At 46.3% G+C, this 18,074-nt stretch overlaps 1 protein-coding gene across 6 annotated transcripts in view; it reads right to left on the bottom strand.

Moving 5' to 3' along the window:
• The window catches only part of samd12 (sterile alpha motif domain containing 12), an 81,580-nt gene extending 64,994 nt beyond the window's left edge, over positions 1-16,586 (bottom strand). For 5 of the 6 annotated variants that reach the window (XM_029845149.1, XM_029845151.1, XM_029845153.1 and 2 more), the window contains exons 1-4: positions 16,428-16,586; positions 15,879-16,228; positions 5,508-5,716; positions 1,853-1,982 (exon numbers count right to left, since the gene is read on the bottom strand). In XM_029845149.1, coding sequence (XP_029701009.1) covers positions 1,853-1,982; positions 5,508-5,716; positions 15,879-16,228; positions 16,428-16,525 — 787 coding nt within the window. In that variant the 5' untranslated portion in view covers positions 16,526-16,586. The remainder of the gene's footprint in view (positions 1-1,852; positions 1,983-5,507; positions 5,717-15,878; positions 16,229-16,427) is intronic. The other variant, XM_029845154.1, reaches the window with a different exon arrangement.
• Positions 16,587-18,074: the final 1,488 nt, after the last annotated feature.

Here is an 18,074-nt window from a genome sequence, read left to right as displayed (position 1 = left end):
TAAGTGAATCTGCACTGTTAAATCTGAACAGCTTCAGTGTAACAGGATTGTTTTCTTACATCTCTGCATAGTTAATGAGTGTAAAATCCTGCAATAACCCCCCAGTCTGAAAGTTTGCAGCTTGTAGTGGCAGTTGAGTGGCGACGATCCCCCGTCACTCTCCTCCATCATGACCTTTGACATCCCCTCTGTTTACACCGATTAAATCCCAGCTCTCGGAAATTGTGTGTTTAACTAATTTGCCTCGGAGAAAAGATTTGTGTGGCTGTAATTATAACAGATGAGGGACTAATATCTAATTATGCCGTTAGACGCTTTAATGCATTTTTAATGACAGATGACGGGGGAAGTCGAACTGATTCTAGCCTCTTTTGGGGGGGTTGGAAGGTAAAAACAGTCTGGGCGGGGATGATGGGAATCATTGATTTCTTTGGCCGAGGCTGCAGGAGCCTTTCTGAGAGACACTTGCTGCATCCTGAAGCCAGTTGCTGCATTTCTCTCATCGCTGTTGCGGGTTCACGACAACAGTGCCTGTGTGAACTCTGACCTGCAACACCTTTATTTATCTGCTGCTATATGGAGGGAAAACTACGTCTCCAAAAACAAGCAAGGCTGAGTCCTGCTGGCAGCCGGAGAAGACGAGTGAGACGACAGCTGGGAAATTCAAGTCTGGAGAAAATGTGATAATAATCGGACCAAACGTATCGATGCAGACGCAGACGACGGAAACATGGACCCGGTGTCCAAGTGTCAAATGTCCACGCGTCTTTTCTAAAAGACTGTTGGAGGAGAAGAAAATATCAGCATAATGATTCAAAGAGTTGCCTTGGAGACCGCTTGATGTGGCTGGACCTGTTCTAATTGGGATCTGTTAATTAATGTTTCAAGAAAAGACAAACGGAATCATTATCGGGGTGTGTGTGTGTGTGTGTGTGTGCATTAACCTTTTCCTTATCTGCTAATTAAATGCCATCAGCAGCAGAATGTTTCAATCAGAAAAACGTATTTATTTACAGCGTTACAACGTTTATTTCTTTTAACTCGGTGTTTTGACGGGAATGTAAAACTATGACCCCCCCCCCAAAATCTGCCTTTAGCCCCACCCCCTCCTCTAACAATCCTGTCAGTGATTGGCTGGACCACAGTTTGTTCTGCTATGGGGTACAGCCTGCCCCCAACTCGTGGTTTCCTTTCCATCTACCCCCCCCACCCGGATCACGGGAAGCTGCCAACAATTTGAGGCAAAAATGAAATGGAATAGTGCACCTTCAAGATGAAAGGAAAACAACATTTGCATCCAGTTGAAGAATGACCCAAGATGCAGCAACAGCTCAACACGCGCCCAATGAACCATGGGTAATCTCTGGGACCCCTCCCTCTGCTGCCCCAGAGAAATATGTGTGACTTGAACTGTGTAGCAGCAAAATTCATATTTTCAGACCATTAAACAGTGGATGCTAAATCTCCAAACACCCTTCGCAAACATATAACAGTCAAAATGCAGGAGGCTGAAACGAGCGTGAGTCATTATCGTGCTCATCGTGACCGAGGAGCCATTTATCCTGCCAGCCCGCCGCCGAGGCGAGAAGGCCCTCGATGGCGACAAATAAACATATTAATGTGATCATTCGTGCTCTGAGAGGTGAAGAGCACGGCAATTAGTGCTGGTCTGTTACTGCGGGGAGAGTGTCATTAGCGCCAGGGTGACCTTGAGGAACCTCGTTAGGGAAATGACTGACGTAGAGACCGCTGATGACATGGAGGCTGACGGAGAGGAAGCGAGAAGGTCCGGACAGAAGGTAGGCTGAGCGGATGCATGTCGACTGTGCTACAGAGCCCAAGCAGACGGTACCTGTGATGTCGTGCTGTTTGAAGGAGTCGCTGTAGATCTGGTGCTGACTGGGACAGTGTTTCTTCAGCCATTTGCACACATCCTGCTGGGTCCACAGGGCCACTGGTTTAGACAGCTTCACATATCCTGGCTGAGACCAAAGAAAAACCTCAAATTAATAATCTCACTTCTTAGATTTTCTACTGACTTTTGACTGAAGCACCTATTTGGACTGAAGAGATACGATTTTTGACGACAGTCAAGAGTTGAGGCACATTTAAACTGTGCCGACTGTCACAGATGAGTCTGGTCCTCTTCTTTCCCCAGGAGAAACCCCCCTCTGAACCAGCCTATATATCACACTCAGGCTGCTCAGATGAGCAGGGGCCCTGGTCGGGCTCTGCTGCCACCCTCATGGAGACATGACATGGCGTGACAGTGCTTGTCTGAAGACCTCCACTACCTGAGCAGCGTCTCTGAATATGTGAAAAAAGATCTGATAATAAACTGATAACTGTCTTGTCCCCTCAGACGGAGCTCAGCTGACCATCAGAGGCAGAGTCTCAGAATCAGAAGAGCCCACAAGATATCGCTCACCCCCCCCCCCCAGCATAATAGTGAATGTCACTGCTGCGTGGTGCAGCATGAAAATGGAGACGCCGTCTCTCCTCCACCCAGGAACAGCAGAATAACTGGTGCTGGCAGCAGCTCGGCACGGCATCTTCACCCCCCCCGCAGTCTCACCGCTCCCTGTCAGATCTATCACATCGTCTTTCTCACTTCCTCTCTGCATACACTGAAGCCCCCCCCTCACTTGCTTCTTATTACCTCTCTCCTTCTGTTTGCCACAGCTTCTTCCCACCCACTCTCCATCTAGCAAACTGGCAAACTGGAAGCAGAAGTTACTGGGCGGCCGAGTGGGACGCTCCCCCTGCAGCCACACCAGCCAGCATGTTTTTGGGTCACCTCTCATGCACTCCAGCTACTGTTGCCTCGTCAGACTCCCAAATCCGCCATCGAATCAGGAAAATAAATGAAAGAACGCCCTGCTTCTGGTATTATTTCAGACTCATTTCACTCCACAGTACTTTTACATCCCTGGAAAAACATAGGCGGGTTTAACTCTGCGAAGCTGTGCATGGATAAGCAGGGAGATTCAAGAAGAAAACCACATTAACCATTAAACACAGTGCAACTCAAAGCTAATTAACCCTGACTGGAAGCCTGAGGCAACAGTGAGGGAAAGCGCATGAGGACGGAGAGTTTAGGAGAGCAGAAGCAGGAGGAAAGATAGATGAGGCAGCAGGCAAAGGAGGAAAGCGTAGACCCTTGTTTTCCATGAACCCGTCGGTGAGTCAGTGGCCATCTGTGTTTTCCATTCTGCTCTGATTTAGCCTGTAGCGGCTTTTTCTAGGGACCAGAACAATAGGTGAGCCGGGGCCGTCCTGTCTGCCAACAGAGCCACAAGGTGCAGGGAGAATACAGCAAAGACAAGAGGCTGAAAACAGGATGATGCTCAAAGAGTCTGCGGGCCAATTAGAGATGTGAGTGACAGCACGGGGGGGAGACGAGAGCCTGCTTTCCATCTAACAGCAGCACGTCCAGGAAAAGAAGCACTCGCTCATAAATGCATCCACATGTGCTGCTCACGCAACACCTACACCGAGGGAACGTGCAAAGCGTCCAACTGTGGCGTGCCAGCTTGAATCTAGCCATGATTTAATTGACAAGCAACAGTCCCACGCAGCTCCCGTTATTATTGAGGTTACCTTAGCAACAGCGCGAGGACAAGTTCAACAAGCAGTTGAAAAGAAAGAAAGAAAAATTAACCTGAACGTGAGCCGCTGGTAAAGTTAGTGCCAGAAGGTCCCCGTGTGAAGAGACACTGGTCACAGAGTAAACGGGGCTGTTTATATCGACACCATTGTTATTCTCAGCTTTCAGACTCATGATTAAGGTCACCCGTCTTCCCACTCAGTTAAAAATGTCAAAATTGGCCCTCATTTTTAGCCAACTTTGCCAGGCAGATTCTGCAGGCGTTCAGAATTGTGTTTAATTCACAGGAATAACTCTCAGTGCTGGAGTTCACTCATCAGCATAATGTGTGGAACTGCAACATGCATTAAATGAATGTATGCATATAGAGATCTGATGAAGCCATCCCCAGAGAGGAAGAGCTGTGGTGGGGTCCATGTCTAGTGCCTGATCAGTTGTCTCCTCCATTTATCCAACTTCTAATCCAACCACTCTTCCCAGGGTTCACCACCAGAGCGTGAAGGATGATTCTTCAAGAAAGGTTTGATGATTTTTAGAACATAAGACATCAGAGCAGATTAGAAGCTCAGGTCCTACCCTGCTGTCACACAAGAAAATCTATTTTTTTTATGACTTTTCTAAATATCTTGAGAGTTTTTTGAGACTGTCGTTCCTGTTTAGCAGCTGTGTAGCTCTGTTGTGTGTTCATGCTTCATTTTCTTGTAAAATAAATTAGATAAAAACACCTTAGCTTATCCAAATTACAAACTCTACTAAAAATTGCATGAAGGGCTACTTTTAATCTCTCTATATAAGAATATACATAATCAACTATAGACTTCCAATTTTACTCTCAGTCAGCCATCTATTCTGTGGTTAATAAACACCAGAATGATGTTTCTGAGCTTGATGTATCTCTACTCAGCCTCTCCATATTTCTGCCTGCCTTTTATTTCGCATTTAATAAAAGCAATTCTAAGGAACATGTTCCTGCACGCTGAAAGTCGATTCCACTCATCTACAGCGACACCTAGTGGCGAATCTGAGAACTGTAGTATTTGTGCCGCTAGATAGAAAAAGGACAGGAAGAGGAGGAGGAGGAGGATGAGAATGAGGAGGATGAGCGTGATGGCTGCTGCCATTACTGTCATATGACTGAATGGCTTTTTGAGACATGGAAATCCCTGTCATCATCCCCACCTCCGCAGCAGCTAATTATTAGTTCTAGCAAATCTCTCTCTCTGTCTCTGTCTGTCTCTAAGTTTGTGTTTCTCTCAGCTGTATCTGGAAAAACATTGCAGTCATTCCCGTTTGGCCTTTTACAGTTATCGATGCTCAGAGGCATCTGTTGATCAATGAAGAAAACAGCTGGAAGAAGAGATTTAAGATCAGTGTTCTGACATAACGTTAGCCTGCATCGCCAGAACTGTTCCACCAGGAAGAGATCACAGTGATTCTGTTGGCCAGAATTAAAATGGCACTCATTTACTGGAGAACTAAAGAGGAACCTGCAGACACACCCTGTATGAGACGGTCGTGGCGTCGCCAAGATCCATCAGACTTGCAGGACTGGAGACGTCCTGGTCAAACAAACTGGGCAGATCGAAGTGGTCTAAAGGTCACACATGTCGGAGAGATAAACAGACAGTGTCCCCTTCTTCTTACCGAGTGTTTTTTTGTGAACTTCCTTGTAGAAAATCTGTAATCTAAGCAATTCTAAAATCAGTGAAGCTCCCTTGGATGGTTGGACGATTTTGTGAAAGGCGCTTAATAGTGAGAGAAAACTCTAGTGTAGGTCAACAAGGCTGTGTGTGCCCAGAACAATGGCAGTCCTCCAAACCAGTCGAATGGATCACTTTGATTCAACCGAACTGAATGAATAGTTTGAGAGCTGCTTCACCAAGCAAGAAGAAGCTCTTACCCGGGTCAGCTCTGACTCAGAGACGGAGCGCTGAGGCGCTGAGCGGCGCTGGTACGCAGGAGGGCTGATGTCCCGAAAGCTCGGGCCGTCCTCGTCCAGCAGCACAGCTCCGCCATCGACAAACTCCTCCTCTTCTTCCAGCTGGGACGTCATGTCTTCAGGACAGACCTGGTGGTCGATTCCATTCTGGCTCAGGTTGCAGTGAACAGCTGTGAGGAGGAAAAAAGACACCACATCAGCGCTGATGTTTCATTTTAAACATTTAATATCAGATAATTTTATCAATATTACACAACAGAGAGGTGAATTCTTGACACTTTGTGGTTGTTGTGCAGGACATTAATCTACAGGTTAATAATACTCGGTAATATTTATGAAATTTCATTGAGCGCATGGATATATTTCAAGCCCTTTTTCTTTGCATTGCGATGCCATAACAGACCAAAGGGACAGGCTCAATGTCGTCAATATAATAATATTTTATTCAAACATCCCATTTTATTCTCACTTTCTTTCTCGTATTGGTGACGTCATATCCCGCCATACCATCACAAGCCACTAGATGGCAGCAGAAAACCACAGTGAGGCGCTTCGTCACAACCCGATTCAACAAACAATTTAAAATCACATTATCGAACTAAACCTAAAAACAATATCCAAATAATACATGTGATGGGTTGTGACAGCTATTGCTTTAATCAAATAGTCTCAATGACTTTGCTGTTGGACACTTTAATGGGCCACAAAAGTGATCATTTAAGATAATTTAGTACATAATATAAAGTCAAAACATCCAGACACGTTTCTTTTTTTAAGCCTGCCGCATCAGTCTGAAACAGTGCAACTGGAGCACGTTTGAGATAAACCTGCACAACAACGTCCCACATGAAGTTGTTATTTCTGATCACTTTACTGGAAATATCACAATCAGGGAGCAGTGATGTAGGCCAGAAGGTAATAGGCAATTTGTCACCTTCTGATCTGCCAATTCTTTCCTCAAAGGAGCCAAATGACTCCCAAACGAGGAAGAGGAGCCAAAGACCTCAGCTGCTGCGAACACTGCTGTGCTGCAGGTTTAAAGGGCAGAGTCGTGACGTTAACGTGCAGCTCTCCAGGATGGTCAGACAAGATGAATGAAGATGCATTAAGATAAACAGCCAGACAGCACTGGTCTACACAGAACCCTGGACCATTCATTCAGGAGAGTTGGCGCTTTTATTAACAACCGTTAATAGGTTGCGGTCAGAAAGATGACACAAACACGCAGCCCAGACAGAGTGTGAGGCGGCGGCAGACTGAAGAGCGCAGCCAGTAACAGGAAGTGATGACAAACCACTGCGGATCAGCAATTAAATCACGTAAAACACAAATCATTACGGCTGGGAACTGGACAGTCACAGCAGCATCTGTGCTGCTGTCATTCTGGGAGGGGGCACCTGCTTCTGGAGGGGCTCTGGCACAGCGGAGATGCACACACAGGCTGAGGAACGCTGTTGGAAGGGGACTCGTGAGGGAAAAGACTGAGCTTTTAAGTAAAAGCTGAAACATGTTGCTCCTGACTGAAGATTAAATCCTCTTACAGCGCTTGCTTGAGCTGCATGCTACTTCTTGGTGGAGGGATATGAGCAATAAATTCGTGCACGGCCGACATCTAAATAATTTTTATACAGAAAAACTTCGAACACGTGTAGCCAACATGTGTCCAGTCTGGGTTTTGCTGATATGATCCCGAGCTACTGACTTTAGCTGCTTCTTTACTTGACTTCGCTCAGCTTGGATGAAGAGCGAATCATGGCGAGTTTGTAGAGGAAAAGCACGATGGCGAAGAGACGAGTGTCGGCGTGCGCTCGCTGATAGGGTGACGCTCAAACGTGCCAGATGTGCACGCTGATGCTGAGGTCTCCTGACAGCCCCTTTTAAACCCACAGAACATCCACGAGAGGCCAGGAGCGAAACAAAGCCCACTTAAGATGCACAGCACGACACGTGGCCCCCTCACTGCCTCTTTATGCTCTCGCCTCTCCTGCCTGTGATTCCCTCCATGACTTCCGTTCAACAGCTCCACCGAGGAAGGAATGAATGATACATCCAGTCCCGAGAGCATCAACAGTGGGAGACAGAGTGAAAGGATGGAGGGATGGAAAGGAAATGAAAGTGCTGTATTTCTGCGGTGGCTGCGGAGGCAACACGGCGCCGAAAAGCTTTTTTTTTTAAAGCAGCAACTGTTACTATAAATAGCAACGTTCTACTCGGCTCCCTCCGCCCGAACATGCGCTGTGGGGGTGGGGGGGGAGATGGATGAGAGCAACACTCTCATTTTTCTCAATGAAATGAGGCAAGATGAAGAAAATATGAATGCGAGTAAGACGGGACACCTGTGTCCAGAACAACTGCACCATAATTCATACACATGGATTATTATGGGCTACTGATACATTGATCATTAATGATGGAATAAGGGGAAATTTCAACTATTTAATGTGAACTTCTGCCAGATTTCCATGCAGTCCAATTGGGAAGTATAAACACAGAGAACTGTCCACACCCAGATGTTTCCACAGCTGCACTCGAGCAGATCAGGAATACTGGAGGAAATTAACGACCTCAGAGGAGAAGAAATCACATAAATTGGCACGTCGGGCCTCTTCAGACAGGTCGCGGCTGTCGGAGGCAGGAATCCATCCCAGTATTCCCAATCAGAACTGAATGTTCCCACTTTGCCACCATGATGCCATAAACAGTCCTACTGGTTTAGACTGGTTCAAATGATATCAGGCTGTTAATGTCTTGATTGTTTTAAGTGTCATTAAGTCAGACATTGGAGGTGTCCTTTGAATGAGCACAAGCTCAATACTGGAGTGGGTGAGTATTAATATAGCATCATCTCTTTGGACATCTCTGCCCTGCAAACTGGCCCAGTGAGGAGAACGTTCCAGTGGGAGAAGATAAAGTGCTCCTGCAGAGTCTGCTTCAAAGTGAAGCCAACAGAGGGTCCGTAATTAAAAGTGAAGTTTGTTGTGCGAGGCCTTGAGCCTTGTAGCGAGCTCGTTCTCTCTGACTGACTCTCTAAGTGGAGGTATGTGAGGACGACCCAGAAACAAAGGCGCGAGGGGGGGGTGGGTGTCCGAGGCCGCGGGATGTTTAACAGCAGAGGTGAAGCCGGGCACAGCCCTCTGACGGGGACGCGCCCGGCACAGGAAGGAAGCGGGTGCGTTCATTTCAGCCCCGTCTGTGCAGAGAGAGCGCTCGGGGGGGTCTGAAGAGGTGGTTTGGCACCAAAACTGGCAGCATCTCGAGTCAATGACATTCCAGTCATCCGTGCAGCTGCAGAGCTTTGAAAATGTGATTCGTGGCTCACAGCTGAATCTAAAATGAAGTGACTACACAGCTCAGGAAGCAACGTGGAGGTTTCACACACACACACACACACGTAAACACACAAAATGTTCTCATGCCTTCTGTACACAGACAGGCCGAGGGCACATCCACATGGGGTGTTGATTAAATCCATCCTGTGCTCTCTAATTTAGAAGCAGGGATGAATGTATGAGAGGAGCGTGCCTGCAGCCTTTGGGAAGAGTTACCCATCAGAGGGGGGAGAAAGGACAGTCAGACGGCCGTTACAAAAGTGCTCATTAGAATATGGTTGAAGGGTGGGAAGAGACGGGCAGAGAACATCGCCAGGAGAACGGCGCCTCTCTGGACAGGAGCCTGGAGGAAGAGCTCACTGCTCAGTGAGGTTAAACTGAAGAGACACCGGGAACAAATTCTTTAATCCTCACCAGTCTCATGGAGTTTGTGTCAGCAACTAAAATAAAAGTCAAAGCTCCAGCAGTCGCTGTTGTTGTCTTTGTCCAGATTTTGACAGACATTGGCGCACCGGAGACGTGGAGACATGTGGTTTCATTGTCTTTGAGTACATCTGACAGCAGAAGCTGCACATCAGAGCCAGATTGGGATATTAATTCCAATGTAACTCGGATCTTCAGGTCTTGGTGTGAGGTCCGAGTCCTTCACTGTCACATATTCTGATATCATCCATCATCCATCCTTCTCCTGACAGCCTCCTCGGAGCTGTCAAGAGTTCAGTGCTCCTTCATTGTTTGACTTGTCAGGTTGGAGCAGAGCAGCAGAGCCAACATCAGAGAACCGCTGAGATGTTTAAGTTCCTGCCTCACAGGGAAACAAAGTATCTCTTTTATCAGCGTGTTGCAGCAATCCCCAGTTCTCCCAGAGCTAAAGAACCAGTCAGGGCTGGGCGTTGCTGCAGGGTTATGAAGCATCACAAGACTCCAGTGGGTTCAACTCTCAGCGTGCAGATTGCTGTTATGTTTCAGGAGGCATCAAACTTCAACAATATCCACTGAACACAAGCCTCAATGGGAAAACTCCACAGTTGGGCAGCTTCAGTCATCAGCCAATATGTGTTTTCTATGAAAGCTTCAGTTCAGCTGCATGTTTAGGTATACACATGACGTCCTGGGGACTTCACAGAGAGACACAAGCTGCATCCAGGTGGAGCACACCTCTGTCAGAGCCTGTTTAGACCAATGGGAGAGATGTCAGGAGAGCTCCAGTCAGGGTCACACATCACTCTGCTAAAGCACCATTTCAGGACCCTCTGAATAATTCACAAACAGTCTGAGCAGCTTTTTTTTTGCCCTCAACTAAGATGAAAATAGGAAAATAAAATCCATGAATGAACAATAATCACAATATGCATCATCTACATATCCGTGTGTGTGTGTGTGTGTGTGTGTGTGTGATGGTGTTATGACCCATTACTAACCAGACATGGTGCAGGGAGGCGCATGAAACATGCATGACTTTATATAATATGACTATACTGAAATGACTAAAATACACAAAAACACAATAAATAATAAATAACACACCGAGTCCATCCACATACCAGAGAATAAATAATACAAAATAAATCATTTATTACCAGTCTTGGCCATGTTATTCATGGTAGAACTGTAACACACACACACACACACACACACACACACACACACACACACACACAAATCACTCAAAACTACTGAGCTCTGAATCAGAGATCATTATTATTCAGTCATGAATCCAATAATACATTTTAAACCTAAGATTTAAATGCTTAAATAAAACTTATATTAATAGTGGATCTCGCACGTAGTAACACATTTATCTACAACAACAAAAAATCACTATAGTTGAATTCCTTCGAGCATATTAATTCCTTTGGTGCGTTACTGTAAATGTTTGTTATCCGTCCATCTGTTAGTTGTGTTTTTAGCTAAAGCTGAGAAATCTACATAAAAAAAAAAATCTCTCTGACACAGTCGGTGGTTTCTTCCACCCAGCTGACATTTAGCTGCAGACGCAACACTTGGATCACTGACTGTGGGGTGATGTCATCTCTCCATCCATCCATCCATCCTCCATCCATCCATCCTCCATCCATCCATCCATCCATCCTCCATCCATTCATCCATCCACCATCACTCCATCCTCCATCCATCCATCCTCCATCCATCCTCCATCCATGCTCTACATTTCATCCTGATGCTAACACTAACGCCCGAGGCTGGCTGGATCAGGTGCGACCGGTTGGATCCGTGTTAAAAGAGGTGCCAGCGTGCTCTCGCGGAGAAAGAAAAAAAAAAGTTAAACCAAGGAAGGAGAGACAGAGTGAAAGAAGTGAGAACGACAAAATGAGTCAGAGGGAAAAAGAGTGAAATGACCCATTTTACAGCTCAAACACGGAAGCTAAATATAACCGTGGTTCGTTTGGCTCGTCGTGAATCTCAGGCATGAAGCTGCGTTCAAAAGACGACAGAAATAGAGTGCTTTAATTTAGCGCTGAGTAAGATCTATAAATATTTGATGAGAGCCTCTGACAGCAACACAGTTATTGCACACTAAGTGGAAAGTTTAGGATTTCTAAGAAAACCACGTGATGTTTGAATAAAGACTAAATTTAAACTCTTATATGAGGCAGGATGTACCAGCTTCTGTCCCAGTGATCAGGGTCAGCACAAATGTGGACGAGTTGTGTTATTGAACCCAGCTTCAAGTTTGTGTCACACCTGTACAGGTCAGACTGGTTGGCACGGTGGGATTTAGTGGTCACCTGATGGGGAAATAGCCTTCAAATAGCACCAATTCACCAGTTCACATCACGTCTGAGTGCTACCGAGGCTGTTTTTTAAACTACATTTCAAAATCTACATTGTGTCTGATAGGCTGCTCAAAAGTGGGAGTCAGAGAGCAGTGCATGATGGGAATATTGTGCAGAAACACCCTCAACATCCGAGAAATATCAAAGAATGTGATCAGGAATTCCAGATTTAACAAGCGACAGCATCTGTGTCTGCTCAGCACCACGCCAACATCTGAGATCTGCAGCTGCAGCCGTTCAGCAGCTACGCGGAGGCCTGACGAGCGCTTTAGAACGGAGATGAGAGCGATAGATGATGGGCTGCTCTTCAGCTTTTGTCCTGAGTTTAATCTGATGCTCAGGGCGGATGAAGGACGGGAAAACTGCTGCTTACTTTTGTTGTTTGAGTGACAAGGACTCGCACGGTCAGCCGGGTGAAGTGAGCTGTCCCTAAAGAGACAGGGATGCTAAAGATTAGCGTAGAAGGGAAGTGACAGATTTAAAGTGGTCACATGATCAATCTGGAGCTCATTTGAAAATTCATCAGCTCTTAATGTGGAAAAGTGACGACGCCTTCTTTTACTGCTCTGAGAGTCTCCTGTGATTCGAGCCGACTGAGCGGGGACACAACTCATCCTGAGGCTACAGGTGACACCTTCACACTGTGAGAACAGCGAGGGAGGGGCCTCACAGGTGACGCATGGATGTGAAAATAAGCCCGATCCTCTCTTCTCTAGACCGAATCAGGTTCTTCAGATTCATAGAAATAATAAATCAGCACTTCTCACTTAAAGATTAGTTAGTAAATGAATTTTGACATGTTGGTTGTGTCTCATAAGAGAATGTGCGCTGCAGCACTTTGTGTGCACCAAAGACGCACACCTGCGGGTTGATTCGCAACACTGCTGCTGGATGACAGTTCCAACATTTTCTTCTCTTAATCCCATTTTCCTGCTGAGTAAGGTTGAGCAGGTTCTCCAGCAGCGCCCTGCTTGCCCAGCTGAAGCATAACAGCAAATAACCAGACTGTTTCTTCTTCTAACAGTGGTCCTGGGCCAGATCCTCAGGGGGGATGTAAAGTAGGGGTGGAGGGGGTCGGCGTGCTGTCAGAACAGGGCGGCGGCATCAAGAAGGTCTGATGCACAGAGAGGAACACACTCAGCCACGGGGGTAAACAGTGGCGCCAAGCAGAAGGCAGTTCAGGGCTGCTCCTCCGCTCCATGTTATAGTCTGGTTTTCCTGCTATGTCCATACATAGCAGTATGGATGTGTGTGTGTGTGTGTGTGCATGGATGGATGGATGGATGCATGGAAACATGGATGGATGGATGGATGGATGGATGCATGCATGCATGCATGCCTGGGTGGGTGGGTGGATGCATCGATACATGGGTGGATGGATGGATGGATGGGTGGATGGATGTGCATTAAAGCTGAGGATGATCCTGTTAATCACTCTTATTCCTCTCTTCTCACCTTATTTATTATCTTTATCCCTGTTGGAGATGTTGAAAATGAATTTTCCTCTGTTCTTTGGTAGCAACGTCCTTTTTCCCCTCTGTTGTCTCTCTGCATAACTCACATTCTCTCTGGATTTACTTCACCTCAGCTCCTGACATTTCCCTGTAGAATCCTCTGAAAGGCCACTGTTGCACCAGCACCAGCGCTGGTGACGAGCTGCCCAAAACTGGACCAGACAGGACACGTCAGCCGTGTGGCTGCTGGACTTGGATGTCCTCTCCATTCTTCCAAAACAACTGCAACCCAAGTATCCGTGTAGACGACCCCCACCTGACGGCGCCGTTGTCAACGCTGCCGTGGTTCTGAACAAACCTCAAGCTCATCCAGCGTTACACTGACACTGCTTCACCTGAAACAATGAGCTGGCAAAACAGCAGCCAGAGTTTTTAATTTAGTCTCATGATGAAGCAGAAAGAGTCCCATATATTCCTGAAAAGATGCCTTCAGGGGTCTAGCCTTGAGGCAGTCGGTAACCTTTATAAAAACATAATTTTATAAAAGAAAAGACATTTACTTTCCCAAAGCTTCATTCTGAAAGGTCTTAAAACCTTTTAAAGATTAGAATCTAATGACATTATAGATACTAATGGAGTTTTTACCTATGATACCATAACAACAATACAAAGAATAGAATCTACTCTTGAATTTGAGAGGCTAATTGAGGGTTCTGCAGAGCATAAATTAAAGAAGCAGAGAAGGACTCAGCAGAAATGACAATGATGACAAAGTGGCAGCGCCCTCCAAAAACACTCAAAGAAAGAGTGGAGTGTGTGTTATAAATCACTACATTCCTGATTTATATTGGCGCTTATGGACTAGTGGCAGCAGCGGAACAGTAAATGGTGACACCACAGGGTTCTTGGATGGGAAATTCAAGGCGATTAAGCAGAGATGACCTCATCTGTAGCACAGAAATGAACCGTTCTCATTTCAAATGGAAATATAACCCAGAGCCCGGAAACGGTTCAGTTACGAACAGATTTGAGGCTCAAGACGCTGCAGTTATTAAAAGTCTGATATGGGAGAGGAGACAGTCTTCATTAACCGTCAGGGTGCAGCCAAATACTTTGACCTGGACGGCTCAGATAACCATCAAACCATCATGCTAAACATGCACGAGAGACCCGACGTACAGCTAAAGCGCTGTGTCCACTTCAGCCTGATGGTTACTGGGACAAGAACTTGCATCAACGCTCTGATCCTGAATCTAGCTGCTTTAAGGTGAGGTCCTCTGTCCTCAGGGGACAGAAGGTTTCCCTCTGCCGGCTCCATCCCTACCCAGGTCTGACCTGGTCTTTAAAGGTGCAGAGTGATGTGTGTGGCCTGTTCCAGCAGCTCCCATGAACAGGACGCATCCTTCAGCTCCTACAGTGACACATCGGAGTGAATCACGGCCGAACATCCTGTTCCTGCCGCAAGACACAGAATTCCCCTCATATTTCCTGGCCTTTCATCTGAGCAGCACCCATAAAGAAATGGTGGCTATGCTGAGCAGGAAGATTATAGAGAATTAGTCAAACTTAAAGTCTCCTCATCAAATGCTTCAACTATAAAGCAGCAAAATGACTCCAGGATCTAATAATCTTTGTGCTTTCGTCTCAATTTAACCAGAACTCATCAATAAAACAACAGAAGTCTCCCGTGTCTCCATTTTCAAGGTTAAAAAGTCTTTGGACAGTCTTGGACGTCTCTTCCTCTGACGTGTCAGCGCAAACAAACTCAAAAGGTCAAGTGTTAAAGGTCAAGCGTCAGCGGGAGCAACACTGTCCAGCGTTAATGCAAGTGAGCCAGTTCAAAACAAGAAAGGCACCAACATTTAGGAGAAAGATGGAAAAGATTGGAACCATGATGAGCAGTTGTGGTGGAATCTGCCTTTTCACAGCAACATGACAAAGTTTTCAACCTTTTCTCATCATATTTTGGGGCTTACAAATGTTAGGAATAGCAAAAATAACCTTTTATTATTTTGTGTTTTAGTTAGCTCCTGAAATATGTTCCTCTGTAAAAGTAACTGTAATGGTTAGTGTGTTAAGCAGACACTGCAGACAGCAGAAGAGGAAGCACCTCAGAGCTTATCCATCCTCCCATAACCTCTTCAGTGCTAAGGGTGACAGGGGTTCTGGATCACATCCCAGTGGTCACCAGACAAGAAACACAATCACACCCTGGACGGCTCACCAGTCCATCACAACAGCAGTTATAAAGGCAGCCCGGAGTCTCTAATCAAGTCAAAACCTCCATGAAACAAAAGATGGAGGACACAGAGAAACCCAAACTGGGATTTAAACCCACAGCAGGAGCCCAGATTCAGATATAAAACCTGAAGTCAGCTTGGAGGACTGACGGGACAAACTGGTTTCCCTGGGAACTCACATGGAGCTCAGAGCATTTTAGGGTAATCTATCAAAACATTATCTGGCTTTGTTTAAGCCCATGCAAATCCATCAAAAGTGCTCACAGAGAATAAGTGATCAGCGAATAACCTCAGGTGAATCAATCAGGCGCGTGTTGGGTCAGTGCTGGGAGAAACCCAGAGATGTTCAAGTGCTCCAATTAAAATTGGACATTTTGATGCCGTGACAACACAGCAGGAGGCAAGAAGGTGTAGAAAACAGGAGAGACCGGTTAAGGTCAAACAGGCTGTCCTGCAGGAGCACTCATACCAATCATGCCCGAGCTGGGTGCACGCAGGAAGGGCTCCAACATACCTCTCATCGGGTTCTGGATCCACAAGATGCCGCCGATCAGGTGAGGAGACTGGCCAAGCATCCCGATGGCACTTTCCTCCCTCTCCTTACACTCCTCCGGCAACTGTGCACGTAGAAACGCGGGAGAAGACGCGGACTTCACCAGGTGCACATGTGCCACCGGATGAGCCTTAGCGAGCGCGCACGGACTTTTGCGCCACCGATGGAAATGAATGACGGTTCTTGTCTGTATGACCAAAAGAGACGGGACGAGAGAACCTCCTGACGCCTGGAACCACCTGACGACGCGTCTCGGTCGCAGACCTGTTAACCGACCCTGCCACGACAGAAGCTGCGCGTTCACACGGAAGCTGGAAATAAGAGAAGGTGACCAGGACAGCACGTAATGGCTCTAGCGTCAGCCAATCAGGAGGTGACCCGGCTCAGCCGGGGTGAGATCAACCCGAACAGCTTCTGTCATCACCAACAACTGAATCAAACGCCAACTAAATCCGGAAATATTCAGCACAGACGCGACGCGGAGCGGAGCGCTGGGGGGGGGGGTCTTACCTTCCACGGCCATCGAGGCTCACTGCGCAGACATCACTTGGGTGGGGGAAGCAATCAGTCAAGGCGGGCTCAGAGAACCTCGCTGGGCGCCTTCTCATCACTTTGCTGCGGGCGAGCCGGAGCGCACAGCTGCTGCTGCTGTTCCTGCCGCTCCGCCGAGAAGCATCACGGGAACTGTAGTCTCAGCGCCTGCGGGACTATCAGCCGTGATGCGTCCAGGTTTACTTTTACACTGAAAGGTAGCGTCCTTCATAATGTGTCCCTCCGGAGTGTTGATTCAACTAGTTTTACCATATTAACTCGGATCGTTGGTATCTAACTTTCAATTTGAGATTTGAACAGACTCTGGCCCTCAAAAACATCTCCAGTTCGACAAGGCTGCACCAGCATCCCAGGACTGGTGCCCTGCCAGCTCTGATGACGAGATTTTGAATGTCACAAATTCCATGTAAAAGGTGCATGTCATTGTGTCTAGAGTTTAGAATAAATAAATAAAGCAGCCTGAGCTGAATGGCACAGCACCCTCACACTTTTGTCACTGGGACATTCACTCATGTCATTTTTACAACAAGAGAGTCTCAATTGTACAATTATCAGGCCGTCAAACTGACAGTAAGCAGAGAGAGTTTCTATGGAATGCTCATTAACCACAGCAGAAGGCACTCCTACCTCTGAAGACAGGAGAAAACAACCAGTTTATGGCTGTGATTGTGCCTTTTGAACACATCTGTGGTAAATATCAAGATGCAAAAGCTCACTGACCAATATAAGATCAACGGAAAAGCAAAATAAGGTGCAAGAAGGCCAGACGGGGTGAACGCAGGGCCTCTGTTTGTGTGTTCATAGATAATCATTTCAAGGTTCGTTTCCAGGACTAATCGCTCAGCAGCAGCACGAGGAGGTTTGTCTGCATATTTCTCCTCGTATTTCTGGCCGTGGAGCAAGTGTCAACTATCAGGTGTGGCTCTTACCTGGTTGGTTCAGCCTGTCTGAGGGGTTTTCCATTGACGGGTGCTTCCGCTACATCATACGTGTAGAGGGAAAGAATTCCATGTCTTAAGAAAAAGTGCACAGAAAAGAAACTTGATGTGTGTAGCAGATAATGATAATGCAGATAGCCTGTTAGCTTGCTAGTGGACAAGGGACCCAGTGAAGAGTCTTCAGGGGTCGCCACAGAGACTTTTGGTGAGAGAGGGTTGTTTTTTATTATTATTTGTTATAATTAACTCATTCTTACCTTTGTGGAAGGATTGTAGGGCTGCAGCTGAATGTATTTGAGACAATGTAATGAGCTCTGATAAATTATCATTTTCAGAAGAAAGTGATAATCGCGACACATTTTAATTTCTGAACTCTTTATCGATGTTTTTTTTTTTTATGAAAGCGTCCTCTGAATAAGTTCATGGTTTTGATTTTTTAAATTTGAAATGAACATTTCTTGTGTTTTTTCAGTTTAAACTTAACCAAACCAATTGTGAAATAACAACATGGGCAGTGTGATACAGCACAATGACGAGAGGCAGGACGACACTTCACACACACACACACACATACGAAACTAACCTCTAAGACAGTTACATAACAACAAAGCAAGAAGCCGACTCACTGTTTCACCCTCTGAAATTATGAGATAATAATGACTTCTGT

This window comes from Takifugu rubripes, chromosome 12 (assembly GCF_901000725.2).
Source record: "Takifugu rubripes chromosome 12, fTakRub1.2, whole genome shotgun sequence".
Classification (NCBI taxonomy): Eukaryota; Metazoa; Chordata; class Actinopteri; order Tetraodontiformes; family Tetraodontidae; genus Takifugu; species Takifugu rubripes.
This window is presented reverse-complemented; position numbering and strand designations above follow the sequence as displayed.